The sequence below is a fragment of the Chanodichthys erythropterus genome, chromosome 2, assembly GCF_024489055.1.
Source record: "Chanodichthys erythropterus isolate Z2021 chromosome 2, ASM2448905v1, whole genome shotgun sequence".
NCBI lineage: Eukaryota > Metazoa > Chordata > Actinopteri > Cypriniformes > Xenocyprididae > Chanodichthys > Chanodichthys erythropterus.
In genome coordinates this window covers 16,033,308-16,052,064 of record NC_090222.1, presented here as the reverse complement: position 1 = coordinate 16,052,064, position 18,757 = coordinate 16,033,308, and the positions used below count along the sequence as shown (strand labels likewise).

General features: G+C 44.9%; 1 protein-coding gene across 1 annotated transcript in view; it reads right to left on the bottom strand.

Moving 5' to 3' along the window:
- Nucleotides 1-18,757, bottom strand: part of LOC137029164 (uncharacterized) — a 178,636-nt gene that overhangs the window by 64,690 nt on the left and 95,189 nt on the right. Inside the window, exon 32 of the mRNA XM_067398702.1 lies at nucleotides 1,024-1,068. Within this exon, the coding sequence (XP_067254803.1) occupies nucleotides 1,024-1,068 (45 nt within the window). The remainder of the gene's footprint in view (nucleotides 1-1,023; nucleotides 1,069-18,757) is intronic.

Genomic DNA, 18,757 nt, shown 5'->3' with positions numbered 1-18,757 from the left:
ATGACACTTACTTGCATTGATAGATCTTTAAAGGGTTAGTTCACCCAAAAATTTAAATTCTGTCATTTATTACTTACACTCATGCCATTCCACACCCGTAAGACCTTCATTAATCTTTGGAACACAAATTAAGATATTTTAGTTGGAGACTTCCGGTGACGTCATCCAACTGATGGCAGCTTGAAAGATTAGTTCTCCGACAAAGTGATCGAATTTAGCCCCAAAACACGAGAAATAAACTTGAATTACCATTATCGTCAACATCGCTCAAATACATACTAGGCGAAAACAAAAGAAACAGTTGCAATCCGAAAGATCAGAGAGAGAAGCAGCACAGGGCCAAACTGCTGAGTCGCCATTGAATGTCTGCCCGGATGAGGCAGAAATGGAGCGAGGAGGCGCTGGCGAATTCAGAGTTCAACCTGGCTATGATCCTTCAAGAGTTGCGTGATTTTAGGAGAGATAATTCAGATCAGCTGAAAGAAATTAAAGAGGACATCCAAAAAACCAATAACTAATTAGAAGAAGCAGAGGAATGAATCGTGGGTTTGGAGGAGATATTGCAAAACACCAAAAGTGTAATGGAGGAATTTCTGAAACTTCAGTCGCAGTTAGATGAGAGGATAACAGACCAAGAAGGCCGTTCACGACGGAACAACATCAGGATCGACGGAGTCCAGAAGGGGCCGAGGGCAGCTAGCCATTTATGACCACTTTTGTTGAGGGTATGCTGAGAGAGAAACCTGAACTAGAAGCATCTCTATCCCTTCTAATTGAGAGAGCACATTGCGCGCTCGCTCCACGGCCACCAGAAAACGCACCGCCGAGATCAATCATGGTAAACTTTCTCAGTTATAGAATGAAGGAGGAAATTTTGAGAACTGCGTGGAGGAAGAAAGTTTTTGTTTGGCGTGACAAGAGAGTGAATATCGATCACGTTTATGCCCCTGACATTATTAGAAAGCGCAAGGAATATACTGAAGCAAAGAAGCTACTGAAGGAGAAGAATATAAAGTTTCAAACCCCCTTCCTGGCCAATCTGCGGGTATGCGATCCGGGTATACAACACTGCGGAAGAAGCAACAAAGGATTTAGCTCACAAGGGATTTCCCATCACTGTCATTCAGCCCCCTGGGACACTGATGGAACGAATTCAAAGTTTCACATGGCACACGGCTGGTCAGAAAGTGGAACGAGGCAGCACCAGAGACAAGCCAAACTATAAAGAAAAGCTCCAGTCTTTTAGAAGGTAACTTACCCAAGAACATTGATCCTATTGAGTTGAATTTGATAACTTTGTTTTGATTAGCAATGGATCTGTCAAGTAGGTAGATGTAGATTTTTTTTTATTATTATTATTTTTATTTGAAGTGTGAAATCAGGAAAATTGGCTAACCCATTTTAATAGTTTCTCATGCTAGTGTTTTCACCTATAGAAGGTGTGAAATAATGAATGTCGGAGTATAGCTGTCGAACTGACACATGAGCGCAAGCTGTATTGCCAATGTGATCAGTATAGGGGGCACTGCAGTAAGGGGGATGTCTGCTCATTTTCTGAATTATAAGAGTGGGTGCAGGTTAAGTTGTGCGTTAATGGGAAAAGATGTTAAGTAATATTAAGGTGATATCTTTTAATGTGAATGGGGTCCTCAATCCAATTAAAAGAAGCAAAAATCCTGGATGTGTGGAGAGATCTTAACCCCTCTAGTCGTATGTATACCCATTTTTCTTCACCTCATTCGGTTTATTCTAGAATTGACTATTTCTTTATTTTTAGTAAAGACAGAAACAGGGTCAAGTGCTGTGAGATAGGAACAATAGATCTCTCTGATTATAGTCCTGTCTATTGGACTTCAACTTGAATAGCAAAGCAAGGACTACGATTTGGAGATTAAACACTAGTATTTTAAATAAACTTGAACAGATGAAGACTGAAATTAACATGTACTTGGAAAATAACGATAATGGGGAGGTTTCGCCACCTATACTCTGGGATGCATGTAAAGCTGTGATGAGGGGGGAAATTACTGCGACCACTTTGTTACTCAAAAATATTAGGCAGGAGAGACTTAATAAATTACAGCAACATCTAGAGGAGCTACAGAGACAACACATGAGGAATTTGGACTCCAAGGTCAAAAAAGAGATTAAAAAGACACAGGAAGAAATTAATGATTTGTACATGCAAGAAATACAGAAAAAGTTTAGATTTATTAAGCATAAATATTATGAAGTGGGTGGCAAATCTACTAAACTCTTGGCTTATAGATTATGTAAACAACAGGCGGACAATTCGATCTACAAGATTCGCAATCCTATTACCAAAAAATTTGAATATGGCTCGGATTAATTTCTAAAAAATTTTGAGATATTTTACAAAAATCTATACTCCCAGAAACAAACGGATGCAGATTCTCAGGGGACGAAAATTCTTGATTCTTTGAATTTACCTACAGTCTCTGAAGAAAACAATAAGAGACTGTTATCTGAAATAACTGTTGAGGAATTGAATATCGCTATTACGAGGTTGAAAGTAAACAAGTCTCCAGGCCCTGACGGTTTCATTTCTGAGTGGTATAAATCCCTTAGAGAATCATTGACCCCTATGTTACTTGACACATCCAATTGCATATTAAAAGGTGGGGGGTCCCCCCCTCTTGGAGGGAGGCAATGATTTCGGTTATACTAAAGGAAGGTAGAGATAAAACTGAGTGTGGAAATTTCAGACCTATCAGCGTTTTAAATGTTGACTGCAAACTATTTACATCCATTCTGGCTAGAAGGTTAGATACAATTATTCTGGAACTAATTCATTTAGATCCGACTGGGTTTGTTAGGCAAAGACAAACTCAAGACAATATTAGGCATTCTTTACATATTATGAGCCATATAACCAAGCACAACATTGAAGCTTTGTTAGTAGGATTGGATGCTGAAAAGGCATTCGATTCTGTTAGGTGGAAGTATCTTTTTATGGTTATGAAATCGATTTGGGTTTCACAAATCTATTATTAAAGTTATTCAAACATTATATGATAAACCATTAGCAAGAATTAAGGTGAATGGTGATCTTTCTAACCAGTTTACTCTAGAACGAGGAACACATCAGGGCTGCTAAATTAGCCCTATTCTATTTGCCCTATTTATAGAGCCCCTTAACCAGTGGATTAGGCAAAATGACAAAATTATAGGTATAGAAATAGGGACAGGAGTACATAGCGTAGCAGCCTTTGCAGATTATATTTTAGTTTACTTAAAGCAACCAACCCAGTCTTTTCCAGAATTGATGTCACTTCTTGAGACATTTGGATTATTTTCAGGTTATAAGGTGAATATACAGAAAACCCAGGTTCTCACTTTTAATTATAAGCCACCTGGATCTATTATGAGGAATTTTTGTCTCAATTGGGAATCGCTTTCAATGAAATATCTGGGAGTAATCTTATCAAAGGATTTATCACAATTGTTTCAAGTTAATGTTGCTCCACTAATTGCAAAAATTAAAGGTGATATATCAAGATGGAATCTTATCCCCTTTCTAAGTATGAACTCAAGGGTTGAATCAGTCAAGATGAACATTCTACCAAGACTATTATATTTATTTCATTCTTTGCCAGTGATTATACCATTGCAGAATTTCGTAGAATGGGATAAATTATTTTCAAGATTTATCTGGAAAGGGAGGAAACCCAAAAAAAATGTGATCTCAAAGTTGTATAGTGGGCTACAACAAGCTAAGATGGTAGACACATTATACATAAAGGAGAGATGGGAGTGGGAAGGCAACTTTCAGAGACTTTCAGTCTTTCAGTAGAGGAGTGGAAAAGAGTATGTGAGTCACAATGGAAAACGTACTCGGTTACTAACGTAACCTCGGTTCCCTGAGATACGGAACGAGTACTGCGTATGGGGAAAAGTCTCCCTTTTCCCCCGTCACTGAAGCCTTTTTCAATAACGCAGTGTAACTGCATCATCATTGGTTTACTCATAGACAAGTTGTTGAACCAATGACGGCGCAGCATAGCTGCGCGACCTATGGCGAGAGAGCGCACAAACTTTCCCGCCGAAATGGGCGGGGCAAAGGGCTATATAAGCAAGCGTTTCGCCATAGGATTTCAGGCCAATCGACTGAAGCGACGACACTGAAGCCGCAGCCTCGTGGCACGGCAAGTAACGCAGTACTCGTTCCGTATCTCAGGGAACCGAGGTTACGTTAGTAACCGAGTACATTCCCTTTCGATACTTCACGCGTACTGCGTATGGGGAACGAATTCAACCGCGCCGTGCCACGGCAGGGAACGACATAACTTGTTTTGGACACCGAAGGGAGACCAAGAGAACAAGTAAGAAGGCAAAGCCGTCGTAAACCCTTGTTACACGACAAGGAGGAGATAACTCCTGATCGGCGAGAGGTGGAACTCGAAGAGGCCACCTAGTTACACCGAGAGGACCCGGGCTTGTAAGGCCGGAACGTCCAGATGATAAAATCTGACATAAGTGGACGGCGAGGACCAGCCGGCTGCCTCACAGATGTCTTTAATGGAAACTCCATTAGACCAGGCCCAGGAGGAAGCCATTCCTCTAGTGGAACGGGCCCTAACTCCTAAGGGGCATTGAATGTCCAAGGAGGAGTAACAGAGATTAATCGCGTCGACTATCCAACGCGAGAGACGTTGTTTTGAGACCGAAGACCCTTTGGTGCGGCCACCAAAACAGACAAAGAGCTGATCCGAATGCCTGAAAGGCTGCGATCGCTCTACATAGGTCCTCAATGCCCTGACAGGGCAGAGTAACTCCAGCTCCTGTTCATCCGTGGAGGGAGGAAGAGCAGAGAGCGAAATGACCTGAGCTCTAAATGGAGTAGAGAGCACTTTGGGTACGTAGCCATGTCTAGGTTTCAGCACGACTTTAGAGTCATTAGGCCCAAATTCGAGGCACGCAGGGCTCACAGAGAGGGCCTGCAAGTCGCCAACGTGCTTGACCGATGCTAGTGCAAGTAGCAGAGCGGTTTTCAGGGTTAAAGGCCTGAGGTCAGCTGAACTCAGTGGCTCGAAGGGGTTACCTTTGAGAGCCCTAAGGACCAAGGAAAGGTCCCAAGTGGGAACAGTAAGGGGACGAGGAGGATTTAATCGCCTAGAACCCCTTAGGAAACGAACCACAAGGCTGTTTTGACCCACTGACTGGCCAGCGATAGGAGCATGAAACGCTGAGATGGCTGCTACGTATACTTTGAGCGTTGAGGGGGCGCGCCCCAGATCCAAACGCTCTTGTAAGAAGGACAGTATCGGAGATGCGTCACATTCCACGGGGTCTATGTTGCGTGTGGAACACCAATCAACAAAGACCGACCATTTCTGGGCGTAGAGACAAGTTGTTGAGTAGAGACGTCTCGTGGACGGGGCTCTCGCCTGAGATATGGTCTCTAGTACGTCCCTGGGAAGGTTAGTCGGCTCCCATCGAGGGACCAGAGATGTAGGGCCCAGAGCTCTGGCTGTGGGTGCCAGATTGTTCTGTTCGCCTGAGAGAGGAGGTCCCGCCTCAGGGGAATGGGCCATGGGGCTCTCGTGGAGAGCCTGAACAGCTCTGAGGACCAAGTCTGGTTCCTCCAGAGCGGGGCCACTAGAAGGACTCTGTGCCTGTCTTCCCTGACTCGCCTGATGACCTGTGGGATCAGTGCGATTGGGGGAAATGCGTAAAGGAGTGTGCTGGGCCAGGCGTGGGCCAGCGCATCGACTTCCTTTGAGAAATATGTTGGGCAATGAGAGTTGTCTTCTGAGGCGAAGAGGTTTATCTCTGCTCTCCCGAAGAGCTCCCAAATCTTGAGAACCATCTGGGGATGGAGCATCCACTCGTCTGAGGGGACGTTGCTCTGTGACAACATATCTGCACCCAGGTTGGTTTTGCCAGGTATATGAGTTGCCCTGAGCGACCGAAGCCTTGGTGTTGCCCACTCCAGAAGACGTTTCGCCAGAGCGCACAGGCGGCTGGACGAAAGACCGCCCTGGTGATTTATATATGACACCACAGTCATGCTGTCCGATTGGACTAAGACGTGGTGTCCCGTCAAGTGAGCCTGGAAAGCTTGCAGGGCTTTCATCACTGCCAACATTTTGAGGCAGTTGATATGGAGATGGCTTTCCTCGTGGGACCACGAGCCGAAGGCCGGTCTGCCCTCGCACAGAGCCCCCCAACCTGAGTTGGATGTGTCCGTCGAGAGCACCGTCCTTCGTGACACCGCCTGTAGGGGCACCCCAAGACTGAACCAAGCAGGGTTCATCCAAGGTTTCAGGGCTAAAAGACAGGCCCGATTGACCTTGAGACATAAGTGGCCGTGTCGCCAGGCATGTGGGGGGACCCGGGATTTCAGCCAGAACTGTAGCGGCCGCATCCGAAGAAGGCCGAGCTGCAGAACCGGGGAGGCGGAAGCCATCAGCCCTAAGAGCCTCTGGAGCTTCAGAGGAAGATAGGCTTTGTTCTTGACGGAAGCCGCGAGCTGCTGTATCTGGCGAGACTACTGCCGTCATGCGGACTGAGTCGAAAACTGCTCCCAGAAACAAAATGTGTAGGCTGGGGAGCAGTGAGCTCTTGGCTAAGGTTGACCCTGAGAACCAGGCATTGTAGATGGCTGAGGAGAACGGATCTGTGGTGTTCCAGCTCGACTCGCGAATGGGCCAAAATGAGCCAATCGTCGAGATAATTCAGAACCCGGATTCCCATCTGTCTCAGAGGGGAAAGCGCCGCGTTCATGCACTTGGTGAAAGTGCGAGGAGCCAGAGACAACCCGAAGGGCAGGACCGTGTTTTGGTATGCCACTCCCTCAAATGCGAATCTCAAGAATGGTCTGTGAAGGGGGGCTATCTGGATGTGAAAATATGCATCTTTCAGATCCAGCGAGCAGAACCAGTCCTCGTGACAAATCTGTGCGAGGATCTGCTTCAGCGTTAGCATTTTGAACTTCCGTCTCATGAGGGAGCGATTCAAAAGTCTGAGATCTAGGATGGGCCTGAGGCCGCCATCCTTTTTGGGGACCAGAAAGCAACGGCTGTAAAAGCCTAACTTGCTTTCTGAAGGGGGAACTATTTCTATGGCCCCTTTCTTCAGTAACGTCATGACCTCGGCCCGGAGGACAGGGGCGTCGTCTGGGTTCACCAAGGTTTGAAGCACACCTCCCAAGCGAGGGGGCCGTCGTGCAAATTGGAGCGAGTAGCCCTGCTTTATGATCCCGAGGATCCAACTTGACACGTCGGGGATGGCCTGCCAGGCCTCGGCCCGAGTGACAAGGGGTTGAATGATGTCGGATGACAGGCCGCTGGGTAGGGGGCCGTGAACCGAAGGAGGTGGAAGAGGAAATTTGCTCTCTTTTTGAGGAAGTAAAATAGTGTTCGCCATGAAAACGGCGTTTTGTTTGGGCGCAACATGTGTGGGCCCAGCTACAACACAGAGCATTTCTCCCACGCCCGGATTTAAACGAGGCGGAGGGGAGACTGCACGAGGGAGCTTTTGGGGTAGTCCGGTCGTAACGGGACATTCCCCAACCCTCTTCCTTCCTGCTGGATCAGGACGTCTTCGGAGTCACCGGGTCCAGCACAATCTTGGGCCGGGGTCCCTGGCGTCTCGGGAAGGAGGATTGGCGCTTAGCAGGGTGAGGGCACTGACGATGCTCCTTAGGTGGTGCTGCTTGAGAGGTGGATGGGGCAGGTTTGGCCTGCTGAGCCGGCGCAGTCCTGGGGCGGCTAGGAGCAGACGCAGAGCTGGAGCGCTTGGGCAGAAAGTGTCTCATGGCCTGAGACGACTTCTGCGCCGCTGTGAAGCGCTCAGTGAAACTATCCACCCCTGGCCCAAAAAGACCGGAAGGGGAGACCGGGGCGTCCAGAAAGGCCGTCTTATCCAGGTCCTTGATTTCCCTGAGGTTGAGCCAAAGATGGCACTCAAGCACAACCAGGCTGGCCATGGAACGCCTGATGGCCTGGGCAGTGGCCTTCGTGGCCCGCAGAGCTAGATCGGTGGTGCTGCGGAGATCCTTGAAGGCAGGTGCATAAGTGCTGGACTCGTCCAAGGAGCGGAGTAGTTTGGCCTGGAACACCTGGAAGATCGCCATGGTGTGAAGCGCCGAAGCAGCTTGGCCAGCAGAGGTGTAGGCTCTTCCAGCCAGTGAAGAGGTGGTTCTGCAGGGCTTGGAAGGCAGGGCTCTCTTGGTTTTCCACCCCACAGCCGCGGGAGGACAAAGGTGAGCTGCCACCGCTTCATCTAGGGGTGGCAAGTGCTCATAGCCCTTTTCTTCTGCGCCGTCGACAGCAGTGAGGGCAGAACGGTGCGTTGTGTGGAGGCGGGTGGAGTACGGAGCGCGCCACGACTTCGTAAGCTCCTCGTGCACCTCGGGAAAAAATGGAGCGGAACGCTGGCGAGGGGCTTGGCGGCGGCCTGGCAGGAACCACTCATCCAGGCGGCTGCGTGATGTCTCCTCCGGCGGGGCCCAGTCGAGGTCTAGCTCTTCCACTGCTCTGGAACGGATGCGGAAGAGCTCGGCATCCATACCCTGGCCATGTTCAATGGGCTCCAAAGAAGGCGGGGGAGCAGGTTCGTCTGGCTCGCCAGCCCATCCTTCCGCTTCAGAAGCAAGAGACATGGAGTCATCGGGCTCTTCGTCAGATCCTCCAAACGAGACCTCCGTCGCTCGCATCTGCAGAGGGACGCTGCTCTGGTCGGGAGAACAAGACGGGAGATTGTTCTATTGTGGGAGAAGGCGAGGCACGCGGGGGCTGGGCCGGCGTGAGCTCGCACGACTCCGGGCGCTGAGTCGCTCTACCCCGCTGTCTCTTCCTGGCCGGCTCGCGGGAGGAAGGAGACGGGAGGGCGCGAGCGGCGAGATCGCCTTCAGTGAAGAAGGCGACCCGCGAGCGCAGAGAACCGAGGCTCATGCTCTCGCAGTGCGGGCATGAGGCTCCAGTGAGCGCGCCGTCGGCGTGGGACTTGCCCAGGCACGCGACGCACTCGCTGTGTCCGTCGTCATCGTGCAGAGGGGCTCTGCACGTGCCACAAGAGTGGCGCGGCATTTGCAGCAACGCCGCCGCCGTTATAGCGGCGATTGGGGGGGCTCTTTTAGAGCGGCGAGGGCCGCGGAAGCTCTTTTAGAGCGGTAGAACCGCTGAGGAAACGCTCTTTAAGAGCGGCAATAAGCCACGGGAAAAGCTCTCAAAGGCGCGCCGGATGGCGGCAGGAGACACGCTGAGAAGGCGGCCGGAAGCGGGAGCGGGTGGCGGGCGTCTCGAGGATGGCGCTCGGGGCGACAGTCAGCTGGGGGCCTCTTCAGACGGCGGCGGGAGCTTCTCGAAGGCGGCGAGCTTCCTCAGGCTTCAGGCGGAGATCAGCGAAGAGATGCGTTGTCGTCGCTGAAGGAGAAAGGACTGAAATCCTATGGCGAAACGCCTGCTTATATAGCCCTTTGCCCCGCCCATTTCGGCGGGAACGTTTGCGCGCTCTCTCGCCATAGGTCGAGCAGCTATGCCGCGCCGTCATTGGTTCAACAACTTGTCTATGAGTGAACCAATGACGATGCAGTTACACTGCGTTATTGAAAAAGGCTTCAGTGACGGGGAAAAAGGGAGACTTTTCCCCATACGCAGTACGAGTGAAGTATCGAAAGGGAACTACATATTCTCTATTCTGGAGGGAGTTTGCATGGAATGGTATTGCTAGGTTTTTTTCCACACCTGCTCAGACCAAGCATCAGTCGTATAGATCCAATTGTTGGCGAAAGTGTGGGGTTGACCAGGCAAACAATTTCCACATTTTCTGGGGCTGTACTTCTATTAAACGATATTGGTATGAGATACACAAATGTCTAGAAATTACTCTTAAGATTCACATTCCATTCAGTTTTGAAGTGATGTACCTGGGATTGATTTCCAGTGATTTTCCAAACAAATATCTGTTCAGAATCCTAACCATAGCAAGTAAGAAAGCAATTACAAGAAAGTGGCTGCAACCAACTTTGCCTACTCTAGATGACTGGGTGGACATTATACATGATATTTTTACAATGAAGAAGCTAACCTATGCTTTAAGACTTAAGTACTATGGAAAGATTGGATTGAGTATATATCCCATATACGATCAGATTTTGTTTTATAGCAGAATAATAAAAAAAAAGAAAAAAAAAAAAGAAAAAAAAGCAACAGTCATCAAACTCCCTTTCCACTTCATAGAAGTCTACAACCAAAGACCAGCTCAGGGAGCTAAGCACAATTACGCAGTCAACCCAAAGGGACGTATGAAGCTCAACCTAACAGACATACCATACTGTAGGCACATAACCTTGGAGGACGACCAGAAGGGGCCTACAACATAGCTAAGAGTTCTTACCATGAACTAACATCACAACATGAACCCAACACACAAGGTGGTATTCAGGATGGCCCATAAGGCCAAAGAACTGAAAACATAGCATGCTGAGCGCATGACCAACCAAGTAAATATGTAACTGAGTGCCCACAAAACAGCCCATCCAACAACATCCAACGAGCAGTGTACTTGTTAAAAGCACCCTTTTTGTCTTTAAGCAAGAGGAGTACAACGTACGGCATCACGCGCTAAAGGCGGCCCCATGGGCCTATAACCTCAACAGACACGTGGCATCAGCTCGTGGCAGTGTTATCGAGGTTCAAGCTAGACAGACCGACTACAAAGGGAGATCATTAGCCAGCCCGAGCCCCGGCCAGCCAGCAACATAAGGCCCTTTACTGTAAAGTAAATAATAACTGAAAGGGAAAAAGCCAGCATGCTTACAAAGGAGGCCCTTAAAGCCTACCCGTCGCACGCGGTGTCAGCTAGCGGCCACTAAAGTTCTAGGAGCAAAATAGAACCGAGTAACAGACAGGGTAGCTATTAAGCTCGACTAGAGCTAAAGGAAACCAAGCTCAAGGCAGCAAATGCATAAAACCAGACCAAAATTTGGTTTTAGTACAAGAGCTCACCTCGAGAGGCAAGCCACTTCAGGGATGTACTCAGTAAAAGCACCTTTTACTCTCTAAGCGAGAGGAGTACAAAGCCAAACTCCAGCGTGGCATCATGACCCATCCATGGTGATGAGTCACATAGAAACCCACACAAAGCTGTGCCAACAGAAAGGAAGCCCTGACGGGGGCCTACAACCTCTACAACCTCCGAGAGTCAAAACATGACTTAACCATGGAATGAGTCTAGACATGACCAGCCCAGCTGGGCCAACACAGGTTTGTACAAAAGGAGGCCTGGCCAGGCCTACTACTTTTACCACCATGTGGCACCAGCCAGTGGACATAACAGGGACCAAGTTCAAAGGGGACCAGCTCTAGAACCTACAAGATAACTGTGGGGAACTAGCTACACAACCTGAGCTTAATCCTACACATTCCAACTGGCAATTTACCTCAGTACACGTAGAAATGCTATCACGGTCTAAGGAAGGCCGACCAGGCCTATCACCCCAGACAATGTGAGCAAAAGCCTGAGGCAGTGCTAAAAATACATGAGCAAACTCAAGATCGTAACAAACAGCGCCCAAAACAAGCTGTGATAAGAGAAAGGCTACAATAAAGAGCCAACAATCTAACAGCATATGCAAGACAGCTGCTGTGGTCATGATCGACTGGGAGCTAACAGAGATCATACTATTCTAACTAGAATAAGACTCTACACTCAACCTGAGTGTGCAATCCAACAGGTGATGCACTACGTGAAACAGGCACCCTAACCGGGGAGTACAACAAAACACCACGTTCATAGATAGAGGCTAATCACAGCCTGCTATCACAGAAACAGGTGTTAACCTGTGGCAGCACATGAGTAAGCTCACATATGTATGTAGGGCTAAAGCTTAGAACCCAAAGCAAACATGAATGCTTTGTAATACATGCCATCCAAACAGGATAAATGTTTCACAGAACAGAACTGGAATCTGTAATGAACCCTAGAGAATGAAACCTAAATGATTTAGAATCAATCTCAAACTTGAATATAATTAAAGAGGCTCATTGTGAAAACATTATAAGCATGACAAAGGTTCTAAAGTGGGGCCTAGCGATACTGCATAACTTATCTTCTCAAAGATAAGGGCCTACCACCTGGGAAGAACAGCACCAGGAAGGCTAATAACAGCCTATAACCTTAGCTGTTAACCTCAGCCATAACACCTACATTTTCACATCGAAGGGGAAAAGGGCATACGGCCTGCAACTCCCTCAGGAGGAGGCCAGAACTAGGAACTATACAACCTCACCGGGATAGTAATAATAAGGGTGATGAAACAAACACCTAAACCTAGCTCTAGCCTAGCTGCTAGCTAAGGCCTACTGGGCCAAGCAAAGCTTGGGCTTCATTTGAAACCTTCGAATATGGAGGAGAAAATTAAGCACTGCAAGCAAACAGTGTCAGGTGGCCGATAAGTCGTCCTGTACACAAATAACTGAAGCGACGAGTGCTAACTCAAACCAAATTACAGTATTAGCTGAGCAGCTACTCTAACATAGGAGGCTACAAAAATAGTGGCCATAAAGCGGCCTGCATGTTTTGAAAACTAGCCAACCTAATGCTACAGTTATTTTGCCCAAAAGAACCCCTTCTAACTTACTCACTACATGCTCAGGAAAGCTATACAGGAAAAACAAGGTCTACACTTTTTACAAACCTAAAAATATAGATTCAGTTTACTTTCCTGCGGCTCGCAGAATGAAGATTTTCCCTCCTTATTTTAATGCATGCAGAAGGACGAAATCAAAAGATCTTTTAAGCCTAAAAGCACTTTCACTATCAAGCCAGAAGGAGGCCTTTAGAAAAAATATTATCAAAAGGCCAGCCGACAGCCCAACTATAAAAGAAGCACCTGAGCAAGTAGAAAGGACTCAAACTCAAACTCAGGAGGTGGGGAAGAAGGGGCGAGGCTGAATACAATGTTGCCTCAGCTCAAGATGGGCCAGCCTCCTGATAAACTACATGCTCAGAAAAACTATACAGGAAAACAAGGTCTTATTTTAAAAACATAAAATAGACCCATCTCATATTCCTGCGGCTAAAAGACCAAAGATCCCAAAACTCCTTTTTTTTTTTTACATAAAAAAGGATAGAATCTAGGGTTCTTTAAAGCCTAAAAGATCCTCTCACTATCAAACCGAAAAAGCGGGCCGACAAAAATAATTACTATGGGCCCAGCCATCAAATATATACACATGCATATAAATACATACATCCTATATTCACACGCACATATATATATATATATGGGAGGTGACAAAAGAAGACAAGGAGAGGGTAGAGGGTAGATAGAGGGGGTACAACAACAGGCACAGATGCAGACACCTCCTCCCTCGGGAAGAGTGTGTAAAACGAGAACGGAGCGTCCCAACAGGAGAGATGCTCACAGTGAACCATAGACAAACACATATAGAAGGCGTCCTCAAGCACCGTCCATGCGTTCGCTCCTCTCCAGACAGAAAAACGCCAGAAACGTGTAAATCAAGTGTCAAACACCAGGGACATGGATGAACACATTTTCCTGAATGTTTATATTATCTCGCTTATATTATCATTACTTTATATATACTATTGCCCACCACATTAATCTGACGTCGCCAGCTTGTAATCTTTGAATCTAAATCGCTGTTACAACGCGTTTGCATCTCGCTAGCTTGTTTAACTTGTCATCAGTCTCGCGCGCTCCTCTTCCAACGCGTTCATCAAACAGCTGTGGCAACTCGGATCAGTCTACAAACACTGTGAGTTATGTCATCCTTTCCCAGTGTTATATCGTGTTCCATCTGTCACATGTTTAGCATAGCCCTCTCTATCAGCGATGAGGGATTTACATATCATAAATGTAGGGAAATAGTCAGGCTGACAGAGAGAATCTCAGAATTAGAGACACGCATCCAAACTTTAATTGAGGATAGTAAGAATGCAGGGGCTTCAGATACTGTTTTGGATGCGACTAGCTTAGTGAACTCTGTACATTGTTCGGTTCCGGCTGTAGAGCCCGCGCAGCAGGGCACTTGGGTAACGGTGAGGCGGCCTATCCGCAGAAAACAACACTCTTCCGTTCCATTAAGAACATCAAACAGGTTCTCCCCACTCAGTGACGCACCCACTGAGAATCCTGTTGAAAGTTCCCCTAGAATTGCCGATTCTATTACACGGAACGTGAAAATAGAGACACCAGCCACCATAGTCACATGTTTGCCGGGAGCCAGAGCACCTGACATCAAAGCAAATTTAAAAGTGCTGGCTAATGCTAATCGTTAAACTCTAAAATTATTATTCACGTCGGCACAAATGATGTTATCACTAAAATTTACATTAAAGAGGTGTGTGAACTCACAAGTACAATGTCAGGAGAAGTAATTTGCTCTGGTCCCCTTCCTGTTCGTCGGAGTGATGAGATAGTTAGCAGATTATCATCACTCAATGGCTGGCTGTCTAAGTGGTGTCCGCAGAATAATATAGGTTTCATAGATAATTGGAAAAGTTTTTGGGGCAGACCTGACCTGTTGAAAAGAGATGGTATTCATCCCTCCCGGGATGGTGCTGCTCTTCTCTCTAGTAATATGGCACATAGTCTTAGAGCTGAAACATGACAAACTACGGCCCAGGTCAGGAAGCAGACAGACTGGCTAAACCGACCATCTGCTAGCTGCCTCACGTTACAGAAGTCAGATAAATCCCAACACATAGAAACTCTTACACCTAGATATTATCACATAGAGACTGTGTCTGTACCCCGAATTAATAAAACCAAAAAACTTCCAAACCCATTTAAATGGAAAAAATTTAATTGATGTTCAACAAATAAAAAAAAATCGAGATAATAATGATAAACAAATGATAAAGCTTGGATTGTTAAATATTAGATCACTTTCTTCAAAAGCACTTATTGTAAATGATATTATCACAGACAATAATCTAGATGTGCTGTGTTTGACAGAAACCTGGCTAAAACCGGACGATTACATTACTTTAAATGAGTCTAGCCCTCAAGGTTATGATTATCGACACAATCCTCGACAGAAAGGCAAAGGGGGAGGTGTTGCTGTAATTTATAGTAATATTTACAGTATTAGTCAAAAGTCTTTCAAATATAATTCCTTCGAAGTGATGGTGCTTTACGTAACATTATGTAAGTTGACATTTGTGTTGGCTACTGTATACAGGCCACCAGGACACCATACAGACTTTATTAAAGAATTTGCTGATTTTCTATCAGAGTTAATACTAGCTGCAGATAAAGTCCTTGTTGTTGGTGATTTTAATATCCATGTAGATAATAAAAAAGACTCATTGGGATTGGCATTTACGGACATTCTAAATTCTATTGGTGTTAGACAACACGTGTCAGGACCCACTCATTGTCGTAATCATACTTTAGATCTAATATCGTCACATGGAATCGATATTGACGCCGAAATTCTGCAGCAGAGTGACGACATCTCAGATCATTATCTAGTCTTGTGTATACTACATTTAGTTAAAGAGGCTAAACTGCCTCCCTGCCATAAATATGGTAGAACCATCACTTCTACCACTAAAGATCGCTTTATAAATAACCTTCCTGATCAGTTTCATCGCCTTAGCATACGAGACAGCTTAGAAGAACTCGATGTTGCAACAGAAACTATTGCCTCTGTCTTTTCCAGCACATTAGATTCAGTCGCTCCTTTGCGTTTAAAAAAAGATTAAGGAATTTAATCCAATGCCATGGTACAGTGAGCAGACTCGGGCCCTAAAAACCGCAGCCAGAAAAATGGAGCGTAGCTGGAAGAAAACAAATCTAGAAGTATTTCGCATTTCGTGGAGAGAGAAAATGATTGAGTACAGAAAGGCCTTAAAAACTGCCAGATCTGCCTATTTTTCAAAACTCTTAGAAGAAAATAAACACAACCCTAGGTATTTATTTGATACAGTGGCTAAATTAACAAGAAATAAAGCTTCAACTTCTGATGTTCCCAAAGAGCACAGCAGTAACGACTTTATGAACTTCTTTACTTGCAAGATTGATAATATTAGAGAGAAAATTATAACCATGCAACCGTCTACTACAGTATCGTGTCAGACATTGCATTGTAGGGTCCCTGAGGAAAAATTCATTTCATTTACTGCTTTAGGAGAGGAAGAATTGTCTAAACTTGTTAAATCATCAAAATCAACATCATGTATGTTAGACCCAATACCAACTAAGCTATTGAAAGAGATGCTTCCAGAAGTCATAGATCCCCTTCTTAATATTGTTAATTCATCTTTGTCATTGGGATACGTACCAAAAATGTTTAAGCTGGCTATTATTAAACCTCTTATTAAAAAACCTCAACTAGATCCTAAAGAATTAGTCAATCACAGGCCTATCTCAAATCTTACTTTTCTGTCAAAAATACTAGAAAAAGCAGTTTCATCGCAACTATGTTCCTTTTTAAAAAGAAATAATATCTGTGAGGATTTCCAGTCAGGATTTAGACCGTACCATAGTACTGAGACTGCTCTCATTAGAGTTACTAATGATTTGCTCTTATCATCAGATCGTGGTTGTATCTCTCTATTAGTGTTACTGGATCTCAGTGCTGCATTTGACACTATCGATCACAATATTCTCTTAAATAGACTTGAAAATTATGTTGGAATTCGTGGAATTGCATTGGCATGGTTCAAATCATACTTATCTGACCGTTATCAGTTTGTAGTAGTAAATGATGAGATATCATATCGATCACAAGTTAAATATGGAGTACCGCAAGGCTCAGTACTAGGACCATTGCTTTTCACTCTGTACATGCTACCCTTGGGAGATATCATTAGGAAGCATGGTGTTAGTTTTCATTGTTACGCTGATGATACTCAGCTCTATATTTCTTCACGCCCTGACGAAACTTACCAATTCACAAAATTAACAGAATGCATAGCTGATATAAAAAACTGGATGACCAGTAATTTCCTACTACTAAATTCAGAAAAAACAGAGATTCTAATTTTTGGACCAAAAACTTCTTCACGTAATAACCTAGAATACTGTCTAACACTTGATGGCTGCTCTGTTAAGTCTTCGTCGTCAGCTAGGAACCTGGGTGTGCTCTTTGATACCAATCTTTCATTTGAAGGCCAAGTTACTAGCATCTGTAAAACCGCTTTCTTCCATCTTACAAATATATCTAAACTACGACATATGCTCTCAATGAAGAATGCAGAACAGTTCATGCGTTCATGACCTCAAGGTTAGATTACTGTAACGCTCTACTGGGTGGTTGTTCCTCCCGATTGATAAATAAACTACAGCTCGTACAAAATGCAGCAGCTAGAGTCCTTACTAGAACTAGGAAGTAGAGCTTGACCGATAAGGATTTTTGGGGGCCGATGCCGATATTAACTTGAAAAGAACCGATTTATAAGCCGATTTTTTGATTTTGGAAATAAACTGGATATTAGACCCATTTCCTATAAACTACACTTACACAACATTCAATAGCAAAATATCTGCCTGTTCCATGTATGTGGACTGTATAAACCATTTTCCAGAAGGGATTATGTTAAAAAAAGCCTTAGATTACAGTCACAATGACTAAACAATTGCACATCAAAAGTATATATTTTTTAATGATCAAAAAAGTCTGGTTTTAAACATTTAACAGTTTTACTTACTTCCAGTTGAAGCTGGTTTTAACAGTCTGTGAACAGAATATTTAGAAGTGATAATGATAGGACCGTTAGCTAGAACTTCCACACTGTTTTCATATACAGTGTATGAACTAAATCTACAATCATGGCGTAGCGCAAGTCTGTGAGTCCCCCCCCAAAGAATGAGATGGGGCCCCTCCCACAAGCAGTGATGTCATGTGTTAAAATTTGTTGTGCACCTGCGTCCATCTGCCCCACAGTTTACAAAAACTGATTTAACAGTGAATCATGTGGTGAATTATCATTGCATTGATTCATTTGATGTTATTATCGAATAATATTATCCTAGCTATAGCCTATATGATAGGCCTATATAATGTTTAGTGATTTTGATATCGTAGACTAAAATACCGGCAGGAATAAATATTTAGGATAATTTATTCATTAAAACCAAGAGAATGGATAACAGCCGCAACGAGCACTGGCCATGATTTCAGAAACAACACATTCCAGCGGATAGATCGCCTCTTATTTAACACAGACCTACACATTTATTATCAAATGGAGATGTTTCTTTCTATTAGGTACAGTTATTCGCCAAGTTTAAATTAATGTTTGAGACGTTTCAGAAAGATCCTCGCAGAGAGAAAAAAGTAGACCATTTGTAGTCTTGAACTAATCTGTAGGCTATCGCCAAAAAAGACGGAAGGCCTGTTTTAAGTTGTTTCAGCTGTCATGAGGAAAATATTCCATCAGAACGTGCCGGCGCATTCGTCGGCCAGAGGGATAAAAATGTAGCCAATTTAGTTTCATATATATTTAAATATTGGGCTATTGCCTAATATATTTTTTGTAAGATGTCACCAATGTTGATTATGAAAAGTGAATAGTCAGGAGACATATGCAGCGGGTTAGACATGTTTGACCACTTCATTAAATTTTGTTTTGTTTTATAGTAAGTCTTTCTTTAAAGTGAATTTCGTTTTGTAGAAATGTTATCTTAATTTCAATCAATGTTTCATCAACCAATTGCCTATATTTAATAAATAAGAAGAAAACCAAGAACGTCGGGTGTGGAATGGATTGTGTAACAAACGAACTCATGTTTCTGCGCGGCCTTTGAATAACGCTG